The 27,246-nt window shown below is 43.3% G+C and overlaps 1 protein-coding gene across 1 annotated transcript in view; it reads right to left on the reverse strand.

Annotated features, from left to right (window-relative positions):
• Positions 1–27,246, reverse strand: part of BRINP2 (BMP/retinoic acid inducible neural specific 2) — a 141,269-nt gene that overhangs the window by 56,166 nt on the left and 57,857 nt on the right. Inside the window, exon 2 of the mRNA XM_040263916.1 lies at positions 639–987. Coding sequence (XP_040119850.1) covers positions 639–910 — 272 coding nt within the window. The 5' untranslated portion in view covers positions 911–987. The remainder of the gene's footprint in view (positions 1–638; positions 988–27,246) is intronic.

A 27,246-nucleotide genomic window follows, 5' to 3' on the forward strand; every position in this document is an offset into this window, starting at 1 on the left:
TGGGGGAACCTTGTGCTTTTCAAGTGCTGCTCCAGCAGCTGGGAATTTGTGCCTAGTCAGATGGACCAGGTAGGTCACTTGTCTAGCTCTGATGCTCCTGAGGGACATGCAGAGAGAGGGCAGGAAGACACAGCCCCTTTCCTTGCACAAGGCCAGCTGAGGCTGTGGTGTCGACAAGGGTGAGGGCAGGCCCTTCCCTGCCCCTGGGGGGCTCCCCTCTCTTCTAAGGCAGGAACTGGAGCTGCCCTGCCTTCATTCGCAAGTCGAGGTAATTACAACTCAGAAACGTATCTCACCCATTAGTTAAAACCCGTCTGCAGCATTTGACTCTGACCTCCTGCAGCAGCGCAGGCCACATGCTGACTCCATGCCGCCTGATTTGTCCTCAATTTATAAGCAGTACAACCTATAAATAGAAACCCTTTTGCTAAGTTCCCCAGGAGGCATCAGCAGGTTTTCCAGCTTGTATGTGTTTTCTTCTTGCTTAAAAAAAAAAAAAAAAAAAAAACATGGCAAGCTTGTTGGCCCTGCCTGCTACTCCTTCAGCTCTCTCCTAGTGCAATCTGCGGTCTGCCAGCTGGCTTGGCGGTTGGCACCCGTGCAGACCCAGACTGGCTTCGGAGGGGAGCCCCACTCACCTGTAGATCCTGTATCTGGTGGTGAAACCCTGGCGGTAGCGCTCCACGAAGTCCGTGTACTCCTGCGCGCGGTGGAAGGGACCCCGATCGGTGAGAAGCCAGTCCAGGGGCGGCTGGCCGGCCGTGGAGGCATGATGCTCAGGGACCACAGCGGCCGCCGTGGCCGAGACAGTCAGCACCCAACCGGGGAGGCCTAGTGCCAGCAGAGTTGCCCATGGGGCCGCCGCCACCGGCCGAAGCCCTCTAAACCGAGCGCTGCACTGCCACCTCATGCTTCTCCCGGGCGGTTGGTGTCTTCATTCTCTCGCCACACTCTTCCGCTCTGTGTGCTCCTCCAGGGCTCCTGGAACTGGAAAAGGGCCACACGGAGATGTCAGTTGCACACCTTGGTCTGACCCTGTGGGCCTGGGAACATCAAACCTCCCTGGGCAGGGACCCTTCTAGAAACCCTTCATCCTAGTGATACACCTTCATTCTAGGCCTTGAGCTAAGTGTCCATGTACATTTCATGTAATTCTTTTTTTTTTTCTTTCTTTCATTTCTTTTTTTTTAATTTTACTTTACAATTCTGTATTGGTTTTGCCATACATTGACATGAATCCACCACGGGTGTACATGCGTCCCCAAACATGAACCCCCCTCCCAGCACCCTCCCCACAACATCTCTCTGGGTCATCCCCATGTACCAGCCCCAAGCATGCCATATCCTGCATCAGACATAGACTGGCGATTCGATTCTTACATGATATTATACATGTTTCAATGCCATTCTCCCAAATCATCTCACCCCCTCCCTCTCCCTCTGAGTCCAAAAGTCTAAAACAATATTATGGGCAACACCATCATGATCATTTTATAGATAAGAAGATAAGGTATAGTGAGATGAAGAAAGCAGCTTAAGTTCATGCAGCTTTTAAGTGAAGAAACCAGAATTTTGACATCAGGTGGTCCAACTAACTCTTATGGTGTGTTGCTTCCTTGTTTTCTATGTAAAAATGTAGACACCATCCACATTTGTCTTCCTCTCTCAAAAATGTAAATGCTCACTGTGTTCCAGTGATAGACTCATAGACGGTGTGCTGTCTCTAGAGGCTTGATGTAAAGCAAAGAGAAACCCCATTTTTCTGATGGTGAATTGTGGGTAGAATAGTGAAGTCCCATCACTGTTATGAAGCTGGATTAACTTGGGCAAATCACCATCTTTCTCTGGGTTATCTCTTACAGAAAATAGAGAGGCTTACTATGGAGAACAGTATGGAGGTTCCTTATAAAACAAAAAACAGAGTTACCATATCATCCATCAATCCCATTCCTGGGCATATATCCAGAGAAAACAATAATTTGAAAAGATACAGTCACCCCAGTGTTCACATAAGCACTATTTACAAGAACCAAGACATGGAAGTAAACTAAACGTCCACTAACAGGTAAATGGATAAAGAAGACATGGTATATGTACATAGTGGAATATTACTCCATCATAAAAAAGAATGAAGTCATGCCATTAGCAGCAATACGGATGGACGGAGATATTATCATACAAAGTGAAGTAAGTCAGAGAAAGACAAATATATCACTTATATGTGGATAAAAAAATTAAAGACACAAATTAACTTATTTGCAAAACAGAAATAGACCCACAGACATAGAAAACAACTTATGGTTACTAAAGGGGAAAGGTGAGGGGGTGGGATAAATTAGGAGTTTGGAATTAACATAGACACACTACTATATATAAAATAGATGAGCAACAAGGACCTACCGTATAGCACAGGAAACTGTACTCAATATTTTGTAACAACTTATAAGAGAAAAGAATCTGACAAATTATATATACATATACATATATATACATGCACATGTATATATGAAATAGCTATGCTATTTCAAATCCTCAAAAATGATGCTATGAAAGTGGTATACTCAATATGCCAGCAAAGTTGGAAAACTCAGCAGTGGCCACAGGACTTGAAAAGGTCAGTTTTCATTCCAATCCCAAAGAAAGGCAATGCCAAAGAATGTTCAATCTACTGCACAATTGCACTCATTTCACACGCTAGTAAGGTAATGCTCAAAATCCTTCAGGCGAGGCTTCAACAGTATGTGAACCGAGAATTTCCAGATGCACCAGCTGGATTTAGAAAAGGCAGAGGAACCAGGGATCAAATTATCAACATCTGGTGGGTCATAGAAAAAGCAAAGGAATTCCAGAAAAATATTTACTTCTGCTTCATTGACTATGCTAGAGCCTTTGACTGTGTGGATCACAACAAGCTGTGGAAAATTCTTAAAGATATAGGAATATCAGACCACCTTATCTGCCTCCTGAGAAGCCTGTATGCAGGTCAGAAAGCAACAGTTAGAACTAGACATGAAACAACAAACTGGTTCAAAATTGGGAAAGAAGTACGTCAAGGCTGTATATTGTCATTCTGCTTATTTAACTTCTATGCAGAGTACATCATGCAAAATGCCAAGAAGGATGAAGCTCGAGCTGGAAATAAGATTGCCGGGAGAAATATCAGTAACCTCAGATATGCAGATGACACCACCTTAATGGCAGAAAGTGAAGAGGAACTAAAGAGCCTCTTGATGAAAGTGAAAGAGGAGAGTGAGAAAGCTGGCTTAAAACTCAGTCCAGCTTCGATGCATGAAACTGGATGCTTGGGGCTGGTGCACTGGGACAACCCAGAGGGATGGTATGGGGAGGGAGGAGGGAGGGGGATTCAGGATGGGGAACACGTGTATACCTGTGAAGGATTCATGTTGATGTATGGCAAAACCAATACAATATTGTAAAGTAATTAACCTCCAGTTAAAATAAATAAATTTATATTAAAAAAACCCCTCAACATTCAAAAAACTAAGATCATGGCATCTGGCCCCCACACTTCATGGCAAATAGATGGAGAATAAATGGAAAGAGTGACAGACTTTATTTTCTTGGGCTGCAAAATCACTGTGGATGGTGAGTGTGGCCATGAAATTAAAAGATCTTTGCGCCTTGGAAGAGAAGCTATGACAAACGTAGACAGCATGTTAAAAAGTAGAGACATCACTTTGCCAATAAAGGTCCCTGTAGTCAAAGCTATGGCTTTTCCAGTAGTCATGTATGGATGTGAGAGCTGGACCATAAAGAAGGCTGAGCACCAAAGAATTGATGCTTTCAAACGGTGGTGCTGGAGAAAATTCTTGAGAGTCCCTTGGACAGTAAGGAGATCAAAGCAGTTAATCGTAAAGGAAATCAAACCTAAATATTCACTGAAGGACTGATGCTGAAGCTCCAATACTTTGGCCACCTGATGGGAACAGCTGACTCATTGGAAAAGACACTGATTCTGGGAAAGATTGAGGGCATGAAAAGAAAGGGGCAACAGAGGATGAGATGGTTGGATGGCACCATCAGCTCAATAGACATGAGTTTGAGCAAACCCCAGAAGATACTGAAGGACAGGGAAGCCTGGTGTGCTGCAGTCCATGGGGTCACAAAGAGTTGTGGACTCTAAGGGACATGACTGAATGACTAATCAACAGCAAAGTTATATATGGCTTCCCTGGTGGTTCAGACAGTAAAGAATCTGGCTGCAGTGCAGGAGACCTGGGTTCGATCCCCCAAGTCAGGAAGATCCTCTGAAGAAGGGAATGGCAACCCACTCCAGTATTCTTGCCTGGAAAATTCCATGGACAGAGGAGCCTGGTGGGCTACAGTCCATGGGGTTGCAAAGAGATAGACATGACTGAGTGACTAACACACACACATACACACTTTATAAATAAAATACTTTATATATATATATATACACACACACACACATACATATATATAGATAACTGAATCCTGTGCCATATACCTGAAACTAACACAACATTGTAAATCAACCATACTTCAATTAAAAAATAAAAACAATGTAGGATTAAACTATTTTTTATTAAAAAAAAAAAAGAGGAGAAGAGAAAAAGGCTTGACTAGATAATAGTCCAGCTTTGACTTCTAGCTGTGAACATCTGATCTGTTCTTTCACAGAAGGCCATGCAGGGATATAGCTAGAGTGGGAAATCAACCGCCTCATTGGCATCATCAGAGAGCAAATCCAGGAACATGAGGATGACCATCACGCTCTTTCTCCTCACTGTGTTGTACGGAAGTTCTCTGAGGTCATAGCTGTCTATCCTCCTATCTTAGTTCCTGAGAGCACACAGTAGGCCTTCAGGGATGCTTCTTGAAGATATGAAAGAGTGTATTCCTGTCCTGCCCTCTCTGAGTTGGAGGGAAAGTTCCAGGAAAGAAGTTTTGGCCTTCAAAACTCCTAGCTCCCTATGACTTACCCCGGGCCTTTGCTTTCCAGTGCCTGTACTTGTCTAAGGATAACCAGTCACCTTTATAAACTTCTGGGCAAGTGCACAGGACTAACCCAATACTGTGGGGGCTATTGCAATCCAATTCATCTCTTCCACCTTCAAAGTCTAGCACATGCTGTCAGAGTCTCACCCATCTCCCCTCACCAGTACCATCTCTGTCTGTGCTAGAATGACTTCCCATCCCCAACACCTGTAATTTGTGGACTGAAGCCTTTCTCTGGCTGCCAATCTAGAGATGGGCTCCCTGGGGATGAAGCAAAGGGTGTTAATTCCCTGGCATTTCCTTTAAGGTTAGGTAAAGTGGATTTCAGCACTTTACTCACACCCATACCCCAGGCCCCCAGATCACTCTGAAATGGCTTCAGTTCAGCACAACCACTAGACTTCCCTTCAGTTCAGTTGCTCAGTCGTGTCTGACTCTTCGTGACTCCATGAATCGCAGCACGCCAGGCCTCCCTGTCCATCACCAACTCCTGGAGTTCACTCAGACTCACATCCATCAAATCGGTCATGCCATCCAGCCATCTCATCCTCTGTCATCTGCTTCTCCTCCTGACCCCAATCCCACCTAGTATCAGAGTCTTTTCCAATGAGTCAACTCTTCACATGAGTTAGCCAAAGTACTGGAGTTTCAGCTTTAGCATCATTCCTTCCAAAGAAAACCCAGGGCTGATCTCTCTGCAGTCCAAGGGACTCTCAAGAGTCTTCTCCAACACCACAGTTCAAAAGCATCAATTTTTCGGTGCTCAGCTTTTCTCACAGTCCAACTCTCACATCCATACATGACCACAGGAAAAACCATAGCCTTGACTAGATGGACCTTTGCTGGCAAAGTAATGTCTCTGCTTTTCAATATGCTATCTAGGTTGGTCATAACTTTCCTTCCAAGGAGTAAGTGTCTTTTAATTTCATGGCTGCAATCACCATCTGCAGTGATTTTGGAGCCCAAAAAAATAAAGTCTGACACTGTTTCCACTGTTTCCCCATCTATTTCCCATGAAGTGATGGGACCAGATGCCATGATCTTCATTTTCTGAATGTTGAGTTTTAAGCCAACTTTTTCACTCTCCTCTTTCACTTTCATCAAGAGGCTTTTTAGTTCCTCTTCACTTTCTGCCATAAGGGTGGTGTCATCTGCATATCTGAGGTTATTGATATTTCTTCCAGCAATCTTGATTCCAGCTTGTGCTTCTTCCAGCCCAGCATTTCTCATGATGTACTCTGGATGTAAGTTAAATAAGCAGAGTGACAATATACAGCCTTGACGTACTCCTTTTCCTATTTGGAACCAGTCTGTTTTTCCATGTCCAGTTCTAACTGTTGCTTCCTGACCTGCATATAGGTTTCTCAAGAGGCAGGTCAGGTGGTCTGGTATTCCCATCTTTTTCAGAATTTTCCACAGTTTATTGTGATCCACACAGTCAAAGGCTTTGGCATACTCAATAAAGCAGAAATAGATGTTTTTCTGGAACTCTCTTGCTTTTTTTGATGATCCAGCGGATGTTGGCAATTTGATCTCTGGTTCCTCTGCCTTTTCTAAAACCAGCTTGAACATCTGGAAGTTCACGGTTCACGTACTGCTGAAGCCTGGCTTGGGGAATTTTGAGCGTTACTTTACTAGTGTGTGAGATGAGTGCAATTGTGCAGTAGCTTGAGCATTCTTTAGCATTGCCTTTCTTTGAGAACCCCATGAACAGTATGAAAAGACTTCCCTTGAACCAATGCAAACCCTGAAGAGGCTGCCCAGAGGCTGGGCCAAGTCTTAATCCTGGATACTCTAAGCCTAAAAGCTGACCTGAGGCTGAGAGATCCAAGCTTCAGCATTTGTACAAGAGGTTTTCAAAAAGATTTGCCATGTCTGCTGATAAGGATGAAGGGACAGAACCAAAGGTTCCTGGGCCTTCAGAGTCACTCCTCCACTCCAGATAGTAGGTATTGACCATCTACTATGTACTGGATGGTTCTTAGATGTTACTCCAGTTCATTATGACAATAAGTTTCTACTCTAAACACTTCAGTGCCGGTTTAACATATCCCTGAGATTGAGAGGCATTGAGCTAGGAAGCTGCAAAGGTAGACTATTGAACCTAGATCTGGTTCCACATCCAGACTTTGCCAAAGAACGCTTTGCTCTCAAAAGTACTAGAGTGAGTGGCAAGATAGACCTGTGTTTAATGTACTGGTGGAGAGAGGGGCTGAAGGAGGAATAGTGGGGCAATACCTGACCTATCAGATCTTAAAACATATAATAAAATTCCAATAACTAGGTGATACTGACATACAAAGTAGGTGGGCACATCAATGAAACAGAACAACTAGCTCAGAAATACACCTTATTATACATAAGAACTTAGTGTATATGCATATATATATATATATATATATAGAAGCATCATGGATTAAATGGGTAGGGGATGGATTATTTTATACATAATATTGGGAAATTAGTTCCAGATGGATTAAAAAAATTAAATATAAAAAATAAAACCACAGAAAGAAGAAATATTTTCAAGAGTGTTTTTATAATAAGCAAGCATTACTTTTTAAACCAGGGGGTGGGGAAAGAGCTATAAACTAAAAGGAGGAATCAGCCTTGCACGTGGAGGGGGGGTAGGCATTTATTTTTATGGGATGGAATCTGATGAGGATGCCCAAAATATTTCTCATTTAATCATCTAGGCATTCATTGCATGAGAAACAGAAATTGAGGACTCCTAAGTGCCAGACACTCTGCTGAGTCCTGACAACATGAAAACAAGTACTCGTTACATTGTCTGAAACACTGCCTACCATCAGTGATTAGTTCCTCTTAAAAAATCCTGTTCTCTTTCTAAAGGCATAGTGGTGGAGGCACATTCTGGGGACTGGGGCTGCTTGACACAGCAGGCTAAAGCAGCAAACACAGTAGGGTGGACAAGCACCAACATGGGAAGGACACTGCAGAATGCTGGTTTCTGAAATGGTCCCCAACATTCCTGAGTCCTCCTGTTTATGTCCCATATCATCCCCTCCGTTGAGTACAGGCAGGCCCTGTGAATGTGATGAGACACTCTGCCCATGATCAGGTTACTAATCAGTTGACTTTGAGTTAAGCAAAAGGAAAAGTATCTTGGGTAGGCCTGGCTTAATCAGATGAACCTCCAAAAGAAAGTGAAGTGTCTGAGAGAAGGTCTCCTGCTGGCCCGGAAGAAAGCAAACAGCCTGCTATGTATGGTCTATGGGGCTTATGCAGCAAGGGACTGTGGGTAGCCTCCAGGAACTAAATACAATCCCCAGTCAATAGCCAGTAAGAATATGGGAACCACAGTGGAACCACCTCAAGACATCCAGTTCGGCCAACAACCTCATGAGCCTGGAAGAGACCTCTGAGCCCCAGAAGAGAACTGCTGCCCTGAGTGATGCTTTGGTTTCAGTCTTGTGAGACCCTGAGCAGAAAACCCAGTTAACCTGTACCTGCACTTCTAACCCACAGAAACTGTGACACAGTGAATTCATATTGCTTTATGTCACTAAGGTTGTGGTAATTCCTAACACAGCAATTGAAAACTAATAGACACAAAAAAGACAATGAGGGACTTCTGTGGTGGTCCCTCAGTGGCTAAGACTCCGCAGTCCCACTGCAGGGGGCCAGGGTTCAATCCCTGTTCAGAAAACTAGATCCCACATGCCGCAACTAAGAGTTTGCATGTTGCCACTGGAAAAAAAAAGAAAAAAGATCCCACATGCCACAACTAAAGATCTCGCCTGTGATAATGAAGATTCTGTGTACCACAATTAAGACTCAGCACAGCCAAAAAAAGACAATCCTACCTCTCTCCCATTCTGCATACCTGTGAGGATTCTTGGTGCTTTCTGGAGAAGACTAGCAGTTATTCTCAGCATGAGAAAAAGGTAGTATGGCAGTTTCTTGAGTGCAGTGATGATGATCATTTCCCCCACATCTGATCATCTCCACTGAGCCATGCAACGTCACCCCTCATCAGGTTAAAGACCTCTCAAGGTCAGGCCCAGGTCTTTGTTTTTATAAAAAAAACTCTAGCACTTACGTAGTCTTTAAAAATACAGGGTGAATCAATTCCATGCATTTCATAGAGACAGCAATTTGAGCTGGTGACAACGTGTGGTCCTGGCCTAGCCACTGAGCCTCTTGGTGGCCTCTGTTATAATACGGGGAATGGCAGCCACACACCCCCCCCCCCCCCGCTAATCAAGGGTTTCTAAGGACAGGTGTGAGCATGTGTGTAAAAAGCTGTGTGCTCTTTGAAAGAATCGAGCTATATTAAGTCAACGTGTGCTTCTTGTCAGTTTTTGTTTGTAATTATGCTTTTTCAGGGCTCACAATGTGCTGGAACCTGCCTGGTTATAGGAGTATCAGCTTTAGAATCAGTTTTGATTGCCGGGCTGGGTCTGCTGAGCACAGCAAGAACGCCTAAATTCAGTGCTGACGGCGCTTCTGAAAAACCTGGCCTCAGAATCATATGGTTTCCATTTCACTGGTTTTTCTCAGGATCTGAAGACATTTTGACTGAAAAAAAAAAATCCTTTTTTTTTAAGAAAGAAAAGTTTTAAACATGTTTAAAGATTTTCCTTAAAAAAAAAAAAAGAATACCTGGAACATGTTCCTTCACCTTTAAAAAAAAAAAAATGACAAAATAATCGCTGCATTGACAGCCGTGTAAAAATTGGGCTTCTCAAAGAGAATAGCTTTTGGCCGTTTCCTGTTTATGACCACAAGTAACATTACTAGAAACTTTGTAATAGCAACCTGTCAAGCAAATTTTCAATATCTAGATTCTCACCTCTTGTGCTGATACCGCTAATATTCAGCAGCTTAAAACAATTTGCACCTTTCTCATGATGCTTCAATGTATCCACTTTGTCCTAAAACTGGCTGTGAAAGTAAAACTCCATGTAACATGTGAGTATATCAAAGTCATAGCTAAGCCAGCTTCTTGACGAAAAAAATAGAAATTTACTTGTGAAAGCCAAATAATTTCATTTACTTAGACTCTACTCAGGACAGCAAGGAGATCAAATCAGTCAATCCTAAAGGAAATAAAGCCTGAATGTTCCTTGGAAGGGCGGATGCTGAAGCTGAAGCTTCAATACTTTGGCCACCTGATACGAAGAACTGACTCATTGGAAAAGACCCCGATGCTGGGAAAGATTGAGGGCAGGAGCAGAAGGGGGAAACAGAAGATGAGATGGTGGGATGCCATCACCGACTCAATGGACAAGAGTTAGAGCAAACTACAGGAGATAGTGAAGGACAGGGAAGCCTGCTGTGCTGCTGTCCAACTGGACACAATTGAGCGACTAAACAACTGGTACTGTGGTTACAAGATGGTGAAATAGAAGGATATGTGCTCATCTTCTCCTGCAAGAACTCCAAAACTGCAGCTGCTGAACAACCATCGACAGGAGAATGTTGGATCCCACCAAAAAAAAGATACCACACACCCAAGGGCAAAGGAGAAGCCCCAACAAAATGGTAGGAGGAGCAAAATTATGTTTAGAATTAAATCTCTTCCCACCAGAGACACTCGGAGGGCACAAATAAAACCTTGCGCACAGCAGGACCCAGGGACCCCACAAGAGACTGAGTCAGACCTGCCTCTGCGGGTCTGAGTGTGGCCTCCAGCAGCACAGGTCAGCAGCAATCTGCGGCAGGGACAGGGCTCTGGCTGCAGCAGATCTGGGAGGCACTACACGTGGCATAAGCCCTCTTGGAGGAGGTCACCATAGTCCCACCACAGAGCCATGGGGCAGATGACCCACAAACTGCAGAACAACTTGCTGGATCCCCAACCTAGGGATCCAGCAAAGGGACTGAGAACCCCCAGGGAATATGACTTTGAAGGCCAGTGGAACTTGATTACAGAACTTCCACAGGACTGGGGGAACAGACTCTTGGAGGGCACAAACAAAACCTGTGCACACCAGGACCAGTCCTGGGAGCCATGGTATGCTGGTATAAGTCCTTTTGAAGGAGGTCACCATTACCCCTACCACAGTCAGGGAGGGAACACAGCCCCACACATCAGCAGAAGGTTGCATTAATGATTTACTGAGCATGGCCCACCCATCAGAGCAAGACTCAGTTTGCCCCAAAGCCAGTACCTCCCATAAGGAAGCCTCCGTAAGCCTCTTATCCTGACACATCAGAGGCCAGACAGAATGAAAACCACAATCACAGAAAACTAACCAAACTGATCACACGGACCACAGCCTTGTCTAAATCAATGAAACTATGAGCCATGCTGTGTAGGGCCACCCAAGAAGGACAGGTCATGGCTGAGAGTTCTGACAAAACATGGTGCAGTGGAGAAGGAATGGCAAACCACTTCAGCATTCTTGCCTTGAGAACCCCATGAACAGCATGAAAAGGCAAAAAAAAAAAAAAAAAAGAAAGAAAGACAAACTCTCCAGGCCGGTAGGTGCCTAATATGCTACTGGAGAAGAGTAGAGAAATAGCTCCAGAAGAAATGAAGAGGCTGAGCCAAAGTAGAAACAATGCCCAGTTGTGGGTATGTCTGGTGGTGAAAGTAAAGTCCAATGCTGTAAAGAAAAATATTGCATAGCAACCTGGAATGTTAGGTCCATGAATCAAGATAAATTGGAAGTGGTCAAACAGGAGATGGCAACAGTGAACACTGACATTTTAGGAAACAGTGAACTAAAATGGACCGGAATGGGCAAATTTAATTCAGATGGCCATTATATCTACTACTGTGGGCAAGAATTCTTTAGAAGAAATGGAGTAGCCCTCATAGTCAACAAAAGAGTATGAAAGGCAGTATTTGCGTGCAATTTCAAAAATGACAGAATGATCTCTGTTCATTTCCTAGGCAAACCATTCAGTATCACAGTAATCCAAGTCTATGCCCCAACCACTAATGCCAAAGAAGCTGAAGTTGATGGGTTCTGTGAAGATCTACAAGACCTTCTAGAACTAACACACACAAAAAAGATGCCCTTTTTTTTGTCATAGGGGATTGGAATGCAAAAGTAGGAAGTCAAGAGATAAATGGAGTAATAGGCAATTTTGGTCTTGGAGTACAAAATGAAGCAGGACAAAGGTTAACAAAGTTTTGCCAAGAAAACACACTGGTCATAGCAAACACCCTCTTCCAACAACACAAGAGAAGACTCTACATATGGACGTCACCAGATAGTCAATACCGAAATCAGATTGATTATATTCTTTGCAGTCAAAGATGGAGAAGCTCTATACAGTCAGCAAAAACAAGACTGGGAGCTGACTGTGGCTCAGATCATGAACTCCTTATTGCAAAATTCAGACTTAACTTGAAGAAAGTATGGAAAACCACTAGGCCATTTAGGAATGACCTAAATTGAATCCCTTATGATTATACAGTGGAAGTGAGAAATAGGTTCAAGGGATTAGATCTGATAGAGTGACGGAAAGAACTATAGATGGAGGTTCGTAACACTGTACAGGAGGCGGTGATCAGAACTGTCCCCAAGAAAAAGAATTGCAAAAAGGCAAATTGGTTGTCTGAGGCGGTCTTGCAAACAGCTGAGAAAAGAAGAGAAGTGAAAGGGAAAAGAGATAAGGAAAGATATACCCATCAGAATGCAGAGTTCCAAAGTATAGCAAGGAGAGATAAGAAAGCCTTCCTAAGTGACCAACGCAAAAAGATAGAGGAAAATAATAGAATGGGAAATTCTAGAGTTCTCTTCAAGAAAATTAGAGACACCAAGGGAACATTTCATGCAAAGATGGGCACAATAAAGGGCAGAAATGGTATGAACCTAACAGGAGCAGAACATATCAGGAAGAGGTGGCAAGAATACACAGAAGAATTGTACCAAAAAGATCTTAATGACCCAAGTAACCATGATGGTGTGATCACTCACCTAGAGTCAGATATCTTGGAGTGCAAAGTCAAGCAGGCCTTAGGAAGCATCATTACAAACAAAGTTAGTGTAGGTGGTGGAATTTCAGCTGATCTATTTCAAATCCTGAAAGATGATGATGATGCTGTGAAAGTGCTGCACTCAATAAGCCAGCAAATTTGGAAAACTCAGGAGTGGCTACAGGACTCGAAAAGGTCAGTTTTCATGCCAATCCCAAAGAAAGGCAATGCCAAAGAATGCTCAAACTACCGCACAATTGCACTCATCTCACATGCTAGTAAAGTAATGCTCACAATTCTCCAAGCCAGGCTTCAGCAATATGTGAACTATGAACTTTCAGATGTTCAAGTTGGTTTTAGAAAAGACAGAGGAACCAGACATCAAATTGCCAACATGATGAATCACAGAAAAAGCAAGAGAATTCCAGAAAAACATCTACTTCCGCCTCATCCACTATGCTAAAACCTTTGACTGTGTTGATCACAACAAACTGGAAAATTCTTAAAGAGATGGGAATACAAGACCACCTTACCTGCCTCCTGAAAAATCTGTATTCAGGTCAAGAAGCAACCATTAGAACTGGACATGGAACAATGGACTGGTTAAAAATTGGGAAAGAAGTACATCAAGACTGTATATTGTCACCCTGCTTATTTAACTTATATTCAGAGTATAACGTGCAAAATGCCAGGCTGGATGAAGCACAAGCTGGAATCAAAATTTCCAGGAGAAACATCAATAACCTCAGATATGCAGATGACATCACCATTATGGCAGAAAGTAAAGAGGAACTAAATAGCCTCTTGATGAAAGTGAAAGAGGAGAGTGAAAAAGCTAACTTAAAACTCAATATTCAAAATACAAAGATCAAGGCATCCGATCCCATCACTTCATGGCAAAAAGATGGGGAAACAATGGAAACAGTGACAGACTTTATTTTCTTGGGCTCCAAACTCACTGCAGATGGTGACTGTAGCCATGAAATTAAAAGATACTTGTTCCTTGGAAGAAAAGCTTTGCCAAACCTAGACAGCATATTAAAAAGCAGAGAGATTACTTTGCCAACAAAGGTCCTTCTAGTCAAAGCTATGGTTTTTCCAGTAGGCAGACATGGATGTGAGAGTTGGACCATAAAGAAGGCTGAGCACTGAAGAACTGATGCTTTTGAACTGTGGTGTTGGAGAAGACTCTTGAGAGTCCCTTGGACTGCAAGGAGATCAAACCTGCCAATCTTAAAGGAAATCAATCCTAAACATTCATTAAAAGCACTGATGCTAAAACTGAAGCTCAAAACTTTTGCCACCTGATGCGAAGTGCTGACTCATTAGAAAAGACCCTGATGCTGGGAAAGATCGAAGGCAGGTGGAGAAGAGGATGCCAGAGGATGAGACGGTTGAATGGCACCACAGACTCAATGGACATGAGTTTATACAAGCTCCGGAAGATGGGGAAGGACAGGGAAGCCTGGTGTGCTGAAGTCCATGGGGTCACAGATTCAGACATGAATGAGCAACTTAACAACAACTCAGGACAGAGTTTTACACCAATACAAATAATAAAGTTTTAGCCCAAAGGTACTAGTAGAATTAGTCTTGACTTTTCCTTTGTATGTTAGCTCAGATCTGTCCATTAAGCCATGATTTCAATGGGTTCCAGTTTTGTCAACTGAGAAAATAAATGCAGATGAAATCACATGACAAGTAGGCAGTATGGTCTCCAGGGAAGCGCTTATAAGAATCACATCTCCATCAAGATGTCACCCAGCTGAAGACTTATGGGGACTCTTTTCTCTCCTCCTGCTGGTCTCCATCTTCATGCATGCTAGGTGTGTCTACAGAACAATCACAATCTGGGACATTAACTGCTCAAGTACTAAATCTTGGCAAAGGAGCCAGAGTTGACTGACAGATACTGTGCAGGGGGCAGGTTACGTGTTAGAGGAGGTAAAGACGTGGCTAAGCCCAGGCGGCTCAGAGGTAAAGCATCTGCCTGCCAATGCAAGACATGCAGGTCTTACCCCTAGGTCAGGAAGATTCCCTGAAAAAAGAAACGGCAACCCACTCCAGTGTTCTTGCCTGGAGAATCCCGTGGACAGAGGAGCCTGACTGGCTATAGTCCATGGGGGTCACAAAATAGACAATTTAGCAACTAGACAACAACAACAAGCTATTGCAAGTCAAGGATATGGCTAACCTATTGCTATTTTATTGTAATTAACAAAAGAGTTAATTTGTTAACAATTATCCTTAACACCAGCAGATATCACTTTCTATTTGTGTAGAAAATAGAATACACCAATACTTACTGCTTAAGAAGCAAAAGATAATAAAATGGTGCTCGATCTTTGTTGCTCAGATTTTAGGCTCCCCTTCTAACAGATGAGAACACTGAGCCTAGGAATAGATAAGCGAGTTGCATAAGGTCATGGATGTTGGCGGCAGATTTGGGTCTACCTATTCTGGTTCCTCTAGTATTTTCACTTCGTGCACCACTCACATGATTTACAGCTATAAAAATACACAGGCTTTTCCACTTACAAGTTTGTTCCCTTGGGAGCAAGTCACTTCTCTCTGAGAGCCTCCCTTTGGTCATCTGTGAAATAATCCCTATGGTCCTGCCCAATGCTGAAATCCCTTAATTCTAAGCAGATAAAAGGAGGACAAATATAAGGGATGAGGCTCTGAGATTTTAGTCTTCTTTGGGAGGAGGCTCTTTGTTTTAGAAAGGGAGTGAAGCATAAGAGAAGTGAGGGATAAAGCAGAGATTCTTGCCTGTTGGAGCAGTGACATTTAATAAAGTGATTAGGCAGTGACATTAAATAAGTTTTCAAGTCATTTGAGTGGTTAATTGGCCAACTCTATTGAAGAGATGTTTTCTTGAATAAATCTGAGGGCATCCATGGTGCAGACTCACAGAAAATGTTATTCTTTTCATCCATGGCATCTTGATGTAAAACCTCTTTTAAAACCTCCTGTTTTGACTAGAAAGGGAGAGCAGACCAGAAAAATGACGGGACATCCTGTAGTGGAGGTTCCCAAAGGGGAGGATGGATGGGAGCACTATCAGTTCAGATGAATGACTTGCATTCTCCTCTCTCGTTGGGATGATGTGCCAGCCTCAACGGACCCTCACCATGGTGTTTTTACCCTTATAACACACTCCTGGTAGCACATCAGAGAGCTTCAACAGTGCCTATCAGTCCCCGTGTGCACCTGGGGAAGATGTCACACCCCAACTGCCACTGTCCCCTCCAGGCTCTGGATGTGACTTTCAGTGTCACCCACCCCACCCCCAAAGTGGCATGGAACTGGCAGGGTACACTTGATGCATTCCCCCACTACTAAACTTAAGAGAGGCATAGGGATAGCCTCCCTGCACAGAATCAGGTTAACAGTGTTAACGATGATGTATGCAAAGGTAAGTGCTAATCACGATGACAATTAGGTTGGCTAAAAAGTTCATTGGGGCTTTTCATCAGAGGTTACAGAAAAACCCAAATGAACTTGCTGGCCAACCCAATAATTACTAAATGGCCTTGTATTCATAGGAGACCTTTAAGAGGAGAGACTGTGAGAGATGAAGGGACTTGATGGAGACCATTCCACAAGAAAGCAGAAGTCAAACTCACATTTTCGACTCTAAAATCTATCACTCAGCTCTCTTCACCCTCCCTCACCTCTGTCCATGGAACAGACAATCAGTTAATAAGCAGTTTCTATGCACAAGGACTGTACTGGATGACGGTACAAGATAGACCCAATCCTTGCCTTCAGGGAGCAACAAAAAATATAGAACTTGAAGATTCTATAATGAGCTTAAAAGAATAATGTTCTCTCCCTCCCTCTTTCTCTCACACACACATACTCACACAGAACGTTACTGACATGAGACCTCATAGGCTCCATCCCCTCAGGACCCCCAGTTTATAAGTTTTTGCTGTGTGATAAGCAGCCCTTCACTCATCAAGGACGGATTCATCTGTCAGTGGCAGAGGCTTCAGACTTGCCTGCCAGGTGTCCTTGGCACTTTCCTTGGGGAGACAAGCTAACTGAGAGACTCACCCAGAGCCTCATGTGATAAAGCCTGGGTCACTGTGTGCAGATGTGGGTGGCCCCTCTGGCCCAGAACTTCCCTTGAGGTCATGGGGTTCTCCAGAAAAGAGAGAGAAGGCAAGGCAGCCCAGAATCTCTATGCGAAAAGCTGCACATTTCAAAGCCTTTGAAACCTGATCTCCATGCAGATTAACCTTCCTCAAAACCACTTCCATTACCCCTCCCCAGCAGCTCCTTGTGGCCTGAGAACAAACCTGTCTTACTTCCTCCCCCGGGCACCGAGCCCCCATCAGCGGCTCCGCAGTGGAGGAGTAACTAGCAGAGGCCACAGAGCCAGAATGCCTGGCTTCTCAGGTTGGCTCCACCTCTCTTGGCTCAGCTTCCTCAACTGTTTTTTTTAAAAAAGAACAACAATAATAGTGCCTCCTCATAGGGCTGTGGGCATTAAACGCGATAACATTTGTAAAACCCCTAAGAAGTGCCTGGTCCCTGGTGAGTGCTGTGTGTGTTCATTGTTGTTTCTTCCAAGGCATCAACATAGGTTTTTGAAGCCCAATAGAGTCCAGAGTGGAGAAGGCGATGGCACCCCACTCCAGTGCTCTTGCCTGGAAAATCCCATGGACAGAGGAGCCTGGTAGGCTGCGGTCCATGGGGTTGGGAAGAGTTGGACACAACTGAGCGACTTCCCTTTCAGTTTTCACTTTCATGCATTGGAGAAGGAAATGGCAACCCACTCCAGTGTTCTTGCCTGGAGAATCCCAGGGACGGGGGAGCCTAGTGGGCTGCCGTCTATGGGGTCGCACAGAGTCGGACACGACTGAAGTGACTTAGCAGCAGCAGCAGAGTCCAGAGCCACCACTGCATTCAATAAGCCACCACCTCATTCAATGTGGGCATGTTGCTTACAGGTAAGAAGCCTGGGAAGACAAAATCTCTGCTAAAAATGTGTCCTCCTTAGCCCTCCAGGCTCTCTACAGGTGACTCCAGTGGCCTAGCTGGTCCTCTTCCCCCAGCAGTCTCTAGTTAATGACAGCAGAGGTAGACAGCCCTTTTGCCTTTATCTGTGGCCTCTGTTGCTTGACCTGTGAGAGTCCGGCCATGGATTTCACCATTCACCCACTCCTGTCTTCCTTTTTTCTCTCTAAGTCTATATCTAGCACATCTTTGAAACTCATGTTCTCCAAAAAGCCTGTCAACACTAGCCTCTGTGTTTATTACTTGCTTCCTTTGCCTTCCTACAGTCTTTGGTCTCTGATAAATTTGCACCTGATCAGATCATGGAATGAGAGGCAAGGAGTAAGACCCTAGAGATTGCCTGGCCCCAGTGTTCTCAGCAGCCTGGAGAGGGTGTGTGGTACATGTGCTGGAGGAAAGAGGAGTGGCATGGAGATAAGGAAGGAGGAGAAGTGAGGAATAACTGGTATCTTGGGTTGGAGTGTATTTCTATATTTTATAATATTTGGAAAACCTCCAAGAAGATTTTGATGTAACTCTCCGGTGCGAGCCACTGATGGAACCCCCTTCACATTGTTTGATTGATAAAAAAAAAAAAAGTAGGGCCACAGAAGTTCAGTGAGTTATAGTGCATTATTCAAGATTTGGGGCAAAAACAGGACATGAACCTGGGCTTCTTAGTGCTAAGCCTAGGGCACATTTTGTCTTTATCTCACTCGTGTCAGAAGTTAATTGAAATTTTCAGAAGCTGAAATCCATGAATTCCAGAGCTACCATCATCATTGACAATTATGTTTTGATACCAGTTATTATGTGCCAGACATTGATCTAAAACTTTCCATTCATTGGCTCATTTAATTCTTAAAATACTTTATGAGGTTGATGTTGCTGTTATGCCCATTTTTACAGAGGAACAAACTCAAGAACAGAGAAGTCAGTGACGGTATCCCAAAAAAGTCTTTTGGACAGTGTAAGCCACCTATTGACCTAAGATCCATAGAGGTTAATCTGATAAGGGAACTGTGGTCACAGAAGTTTATACTAAATTCCTCTTGGTCACCCTCACTTAAAAAATCTCTACGGATTGATGATAAGTCTAAAAATCTTAGAGAACAAAAGGCAACATTCACCTAAAATCCATTTCTTGGCTTGGAAAAGGATGCTTAAACCTTCTGCTTTGGGGGAAGCTTTGTGGCTTCTGTTCAGATGGTTTGTCAGCTGATAAGAAGGCAGCTACATATCCCTTGCGCTATCTTAAAAAACCATAAGGTCAGATGTGTTTCCCCAACCTGGGCCCTGGTAGACAACCCACAACTCCTGGTATCCTGCATGCCCTGAGTTACAGTGCTCTTTCCTTAGACCACCCCAAACCCAACTGTTGTTGATGTTCAGTTGCTAAATCTTGTCCAACTCTTTGCAACCTCATGGATTACAGCACACCAGGCTTCCCTATCCTTCACTGTCTCCTGGAATTTGCTCAAACTCATGTCCATTGAGTCGGTGATGCCATCCAACCGCCTCATCCTCTGTTGCCCCCTTCTCCTCCTGCCCTTAGTCTTTGCCAATGAAAGCATCTGGGTCTTTTCCAATGAGTCAGCTCTTCTCATCAGGTGGCCAAAGTATTGGAGTTTCAGCTTTAGTCTTTTCAATGAATATTCAGGACTGGTTACCTTCAGGATCATCTAGTTTGATCTCCTTGCTGTCCAACAAACTCTCAAGAGTCTTCTGCAGCACCACAGTTTGAAAGAATCAGTTCTTCAACCCTCAGCCTTCTTTATAGTCCAACTCTCACATCTGTATGTGACTACTGGAAAAACCATATCTTTGACTAGATGGACCTTTGCCAGCAAAGTGATGTCTCTGCTTTTTAATACTCTGTTATTTCTGGATCCTGCACCCCTTGCTCACAGTTTCCCATTTCCCATCATAAGAGACAGATCTCCAAGAATTACTTGTCCCTTTGTCTAATTTGGGCTTCCCTGGTGGCTCAGAGGTTAAAGTGTCTGCCTGTAATGTGGGAGACCCTGGTTCAATCCCTGGGTCGGGAGGATCCCCTGGAGAAGGAAATGGCAACCTGCTCCAGTATTCTTGCCTGGAGAATCCCATGGAGGAAGAAGCCTGGTAGGCTACAGTCCACGGGGTCTCAAAGAGTCGGACACGACTGAGCTACCTCACTTTCACTTTCACTTTGTCTAATTTGGAATTGTCCCATCAGCTCTTGATATAGCCTTCTTTATATATTCTGTTACCAAGACTGCCTGAATCGTGCCATTTGGTGCCTGCCCCTGGCTATGGCCAGCCACTCTCCCTGGTCCAGCTACTGAAGCTGACTTAGTCATCCCCACCACATGCCTGGCAGACAGCTGGTTCCACTCTCCAGAGAGGAAGACTCTTCTGTTCCTGCCTCCTTCCCTATGGTCTGGCTTCCATTGTTGAAGCCCCAGCTCACTTCCCAGAGGAGCCAGCCTCTGTCTACATAGGCGAATTTAAGTGTTTCTCTCAGGACTGAGAAGCGGAAAGAAGTCGAGGCCAACGACACGGAGACTGGCCAGCACTGTGCAGGCTGCAGCACTGAGGTGGGCTGACGAGGACCTCCATCGTGATCCGCAGCCCTCACAGTGACTCTCGCTCTTGGCTTTCTGCCACACCTGTCACGGAATCTGAACTTTCAGCCCCAGCTCTGCCCTACTGGGGCCTTGGCACAGACCAGAATGTAAAGTGATAATGCCCTGAGCTCTGCCAAACTGTACAGAGCTCCGGAGATGTTCCAGATGCAGCTGTGACCAGCAAACAACATTGTTTCCGGGATTGTGTTTGTAAATACATGAGTTGCCCGACAGCTTGTGGAATTAAATATAGATGCTACATCACAAACTCTACCTAAAATAAACTATATGCTGCTCAATGAATGTCAATAAGTACACTGAGAAAGAATCATGATCCGTTTCTGTAGCAGGGTCCAAGAAACCCATCTTGAAGTGTTTTTTCAGTTGTTTGTTTTTTGATGAAGGCAAATGTTTTCTCCCTCGGGCCTTGGACTGGTACTGCAGGCAGCTGGGGGAGGGTGGCGTGAAGAGACAAAGGGGATGCCATCACTAAGTCGGGTGTGTTGGGAGCAGTGTGTATGGTATGGTGGCAGCTGGGAGGTTACCAGGTAGACAAAGAGATCACTAGTCAACTTTTTGGGGACTGATGACCAAGGGGCACCATTTCTAAAAGCATGGTGTGAGGCCAGTGGTGGTTTGGAAAGATTGTCTAAGGGAAACATGCTTACCCATCACTATACATCTACTCTTTAGTTCTCAAACTAAATTATTCACCTTCTTTTGCTAGGATTACTACAGGTGGCTCGTATATTACCAATATCTTGTATTAATAATGGCAGGTTAACAGAAGCAGGTATTCCCACACTAAAATCAGCATTCTGTAAGAGTTTACTGAGCACTCTCTCTCCATTCGGCTTAAGCTGACATGGCTTATTGCCATGCAATCCTTTGTGCTGATGCAAAGCTCACTCTGCCCTACCCAGATCACCAAAACCTCCACTCTAGGAAGCGGTACAGAAGGAGGGGTGCTTTGAATCTAGGGTCTCTTCAGTATCATATTGAGGAGTTAAGGTTTTTACTTGTGTTGATCATGTCATGTAACTGCTGATTTTATTTGTTTGCTTGCTTTTTTATGATGTTCCTTTGCTTCCCTGGTGACTCAGATGATGAAGAATCTGCCTGCAATGAAGAAGACTCTGGTTTGATGCCTGGGTCGGGAAGATCCCCTGGAGAAGGGAATGGCAACCCACTCTGGTATTCTTGCCTGGAGAATTCCATGGACAGAGGAGCCTGGTGGGCTACAGTCCATGGGGTGGCAAAGACTCAGATACAACTGAGTGCAGATACAACTGAGTGACTAACACTTTCACTCCATTCTTTAACAGCAAGTTCTATCTCCATTGAAAGGAGAAGCTATACTTAGACTGTAGCAATTCTGGTACTATCTGGAGATCCTTGTGCAAAAAGCTTTCAGACTTCAGTGGAAGAACTAGAGCAAAGCTTTTAAAGTCTTAATTCACAATTCAGTCTCACATTGCTACTGACTACTTAAACTATTTTTGACAAATTAAGCCTTTTGTAAAATGTGGTAACAAGTTTCCCACTTTCTTCCTTTTAGGAAAGTTAATAAATATCTGCACATTATTCCAACTAATGTTTACTGGACAAAGAACATTCCATTTAGCCAGAATGTAAAATGCATGTGGGGACTGTGGGAGAAAAGACTAGAAGGCAGTCCTTGGATTTCTTTGAAAGCAAGGTGAGTATGCATCTTTGTTACAGCTTTCTTATGACAAGCCTTCTTAGCCAAAGTCACATTGGGAAGACTCGACGCTAAACAGAATTTGCATATGTTCACAACTCAGGGATAACTGAGGCTTCAATCAGCAACTTCCAAATCAAAACTGAGATAAAATTATTTTCAGCCCAATTTTGAGTTGTGCTATTGTTAGTCTAAATCTTTAGAAAACTACTGTGAGAGCATTAAAATCACAACTAGCTGTTGAACAACCATCAACAGGAGAATGCTGGAACCTACCAAAAAAAAAGCCTCTTAGTCTCCTCCATCAGACAGCAGACAGCAGAAGCAAAAAAAAAAAAATCATAATCCCACAGCGACTAAAATAAAAACCACATTATAGAAAGTTAATCAGCATGAAAAAGCAGAAAATCATGTCTCAGATGAAGGGACAAGATAAAACACCAGGAAAATCACCCAAACAAAGTGGAGATAGGCAGCCTTCCAGAAAAAGAACTCAGAATAATGATAGTGAAGATGACTGGGATCTTGGAAAAAGCGTGGAGGCAAAGATTAAAAAGATTCAAGAAATGTTTACCAAAGACCTAGGGGAATTAAAGAGCAAACAAACAGGTGAGTGATACACTGGAAGGAATCAATAGCAGAATAACTGAGGCAGAAGAATAGATAAATGACCTGGAGGACAGAATGGTGCAAATCACTGCTGCAGAACAGATTATAGAAAAAAAGAACGAAAAGAAATGAAGACAACTTAAGAGACCTCTGGGACAACATTAAATGCACCAGTCAGTCAGTTCAGTTGCTCAGTTGGGTCCAACTCTTTGTGACCCCCAAGGACTGAAGCATGCCAAGCCTCCCTGTACATCACCAACTCATGGAGTTTACCCAAACTCATGTCCATTGAGTCTGTGATGCCATCCAACCATCTCATCCTCTGTTGTCCACTTCTCCCACCTTCAATCTTTCCCAGCATCAGTGATTTTCAAATGAGTCAGCTCTTCACATCGGGTGGCCAAAGTATTGGAGTTTCAGCTTCAACATCAGTCCTTTCAATGAATATTCAGGACTGATTTCCTTTAGGATGGACTGGTTGGATCTCCTTGCAGTCCAAGGGACTCTCAAGGGTCTTCTCCAACACCACAGTTCAAAAGCATCAATTCTTCTGTGCTCAGCTTTCTTTACAGTCCAACTCTCACATCCATACATGACTACTGGAAAAACCATAGCCTTGACTAGACAGGCCTTTGTTGGCAAAGTAATGTATGTGCTTTTTAATATGCTATCTAGATTGGTCATAACTTTCCTTCCAAGGAGTAAGCGTCTTTTAGTTTCATGGCTGCAGTCATAATCTGCAGTGATTTTGGAGCCAAAAAAATAAACTCTCTCACTGTTTCCACTGTTTATCCATCTATTTGCCATGAATTGATGGGACCTGATGCCATGATCTTTGTTTTCTGAATGCTGAGCTTTAAACCAACTTTTTCACTCTCCTCTTTCACTTTAATCAAGAGGCTCTTTAGTTCTTCTTTACTTTCTGCCATAAGGGTGGTGTCATCTGCATATCTGAGGTTACTGACATTTCTCCCAGCAATCTTGATTCCAGCTTGTGCTTCATCAAGCCCAGTGTTTCTTATGATGTACTCTGCATAGAAGTTAAATAAGAAGGGTGTCAATATACAGCCTTGACGTACTCCTATTCCTATTTGGAGCCAGTCTGTTGTTCCATGTCCAGTTCTAACTGTTGCTTCCTGGCCTGCATACAGATTTCTCAAAAGGCAGGTCAGGTGGTCTTGTATTCCCATCTCTTTAAGAATTTTCCACACAGGCAAAGGCTTTGGCATAGTCAATAAAGCAGAAATAGATGTTTTTCTGGAACTCTCTTGCTTTTTTGATGATCCAGCAGATGTTGGCAATTTGATCTCTGGTTCCTTTGCCTTTTCTAAAACCAGTGTGAACATCTGGAAGTTCACAGTTCATGTATTGTTGAAGCCTGGCTTGAAGAATTTTGAACATTACTTTACTAGCGTGTGAGATGAGTGCAATCGTGCAGTAGTTTGAGCATTCTTTGGCATTGCCTTTCTTAGCAATTGGAATGAAAACTAATCTTTTCCAGTCCCGTGGCAACAGGAGTTTTCCAAATTTGCTGGCATATTGAGTGCAGCACTTTCACAGCATCATCTTTCAGGATTTGAAAGAGCTCAACTGGAATTCCATCACCTTTACTAGCTTTGTTTACTAGCTTTACTAGTGATGCTTCCTAAGGCCCACTTGACTTCACATTTCAGGATGTCTGGCTCCAGGTGAACAATGACACCATCATGATTATCTGGTCCGTGAAGATCTTTTTTGTACAGTTCTTCTGTGTATTCTTGTAATTTCTTCTTAATATCTTCTGCTTCTGTTAGGTCCATACCATTTCTGTCTTTTATTGAGCCCATGTTTGCATGAAACGTTCCCTTGGTATCTCTAATTTTCTTGAAGAGATCTCTAGTCTTTCCTATTCTATTGTCTTCCTCTATTTCTTTGCACTGATCACTGAGGAAGGCTTTCTGATCTCTCCTTGCTATTCTTTGGAACTCTGCATTCAAATGGGTATATCTTTCCTTTTCTCCTTTGCTTTTTTGCTTCTCTTCTTTAAATGCACCAACATTTGCATTATTGGGGTACCAGAAAGAGAAAAGAGAAAAGACCTGAAAAAATACTTGAAGAGATAATAGCTGAAAACTTCTCTAACAGAGGAAAGGAAAGAGTCAGCCAAGTACAGGAAGCACAGAGAGTTCCAGGCAGGATAAACCCAAGAAGGAACACACCAAGACACATAGTAATCTAACTGACAAAAATTAAATGCAGAGCTAAAATATTGAAAGCAACAAGGGAAAATTGATAAATAACACACAAAGGAACTCCCATCAGCCTATCAGCTGATTTCTCAACAGAAACTCTACAAGCCAGAAGGGAATGGCATGATATATTTAAAGTGATGAAAGGGAACAACGTACAACCAAGGCTATTCTACCCAGCAAATCTCCTTCAGATTTGATGGAGAAATCAAAAGCTTTCCAGACAAGCAAAAGTTAAGAGAATTCAGCACTACCAAACCAAGTGAGAGCTGGACTGTGAAGAAGGCTGAGCGCCGAAGAATTGATGCTTTTGAACTGTGGTATTGGACAAGACTCTTGAGAGTCCCTTGGACTGCAAGGAGATCCAACCAGTCCATTCTGAAGGAGATCAACCCTGGGATTTCTTTGGAAGGAATGATGCTAAAGCTGAAACTCCAGTACTTTGGCCACCTCATATGAAGAGTTGACTCATTGGAAAAGACTTTGATACTGGGAGGGATTGCGGGCAGGAGAAGAAGGGGACGACAGAGGATGAGATGGCTGGATGGCATCACGGACTCGATGGACGTGAGTCTGAGTGAACTCCGGGAGTTGGTGGTGAACAGGGAGGCCTGGTGTGCTGCGATTCATGGGGTCGCAAAGAGTCAGACACGAGTGAGTGACTGAACTGAACTGAAACCAACTTTACAACAAATGCTTAAGGAACTTCTCTAGGTAGGAAACAAGAGAAGGAAAAGACCTACCTACAGAAAATAAACCCGAAACAATTAAGATAACAGTAATAGGATCATACATATTGATAATTACCTTAAATGTAAATGGATAAATGGATTAAATGCACCAACCAAAAGATATAGACAGACTGAGCAGATGAAAGCGTGTGCATGTATGGTATGCACTTCCACTTGCCACATCACTCTGCTTGACCCTCCAAATTGTATAAAATTAGTTTATATTGTTAGGTTAATCATGGTACAAAGTCCTCTTTACTGAGGGCTTATTTTCTACTAGATGCTGTGCTAAGTACTTTACTTGCAACAAGGTGTTTATTATTGATCCCTGAGCACTTAATAGAAGGAAAGTGAGATTCTAAGAGATTAAGAAACTTTTTACAACTTATTGCCTTCCTACTTTCTTTCCTAATTCAGTCAAAAAGTCAATAGGCCTATATGATAGGGGTGACATAGTAAGGATCTTAAATCATGTGAGCTAGGTGGTTGAAAGGGGCAACAACTAGTGGAGGAAGAAAATTGGTTACATACAGGGGCATCTATGGGCTGTCCAGGTGGCTTAGTCGTAAAGAATCTGCCTGCCAATGCAGGAGATGTGGGTACAATCCCTGGATCAGGAAGATCCCCTGGAGTAGGAAATGGCAACCCACTCCAGTATTCTCGCCTGGTAAATTTCATACACAGAGGGACCTGCCAGGCTACAGTCCATGAGGTCACAAAGAGTCAGACATGACTGACAGACTGAGCATGCACACAAAGGGGGTCTAACCAATTAGTGAATATATTGAGGATAATAAGAGCTAAGTTTCTCACAGTTAAGAAAGTTATAAATATGGGAAATACAAAAGCTAGGATAAACCCTGTGGCATGGCCTTGGGATTAGAGGTATAAACTTGTAGTTCTAAACATAGGTAGAGAAATAGAGGGTTATAGAGATAAAGAGATGGAAAGATTTTGGACTTGGATTTCTTTGAAAGAAACAGATGGATAGAATAAAAGTATGTGTTTGTGTGTATATGTTAAATGTAATATATTCTGGATTGAATTCTGGAACAGAAAAATGATACTAGTGGGAAAATTGATGAAATCTAAGTAGTTTGAGTCTAGTTAATAGTACTCCACCAATGTTAATTTTGTTTTGACATGTATTCCTCAGTTACATAAGATATTAAAATCAAAGAAAGCTACATGGAACTAGGGATCAATCACAGAAAGAGAAATAAGGAAAAAAAATTATATGGAGACTAAACAACACGCTGGGTTTCCCAGATGGTTCAGTGGTAAAGAATCTGCCTGACAATGCAAGAGATGCAGGTTTGATCCTTGGGTTGGGAAGATTCCCTGGAGAAGGAAATGACAGCCCACTCTAGTATTCTTGCCTGGGAAATCCCATGGACAGAGGAGCCTGGCAGTCTACAGTCTATGGGGTCATAAAGAGTCGCACATGACTCAGCAACTAAACAACATCAACAAAACAATATGCTAC

This window comes from Oryx dammah, unplaced genomic scaffold, assembly GCF_014754425.2.
Source record: "Oryx dammah isolate SB20612 unplaced genomic scaffold, SCBI_Odam_1.1 HiC_scaffold_21, whole genome shotgun sequence".
NCBI lineage: Eukaryota > Metazoa > Chordata > Mammalia > Artiodactyla > Bovidae > Oryx > Oryx dammah.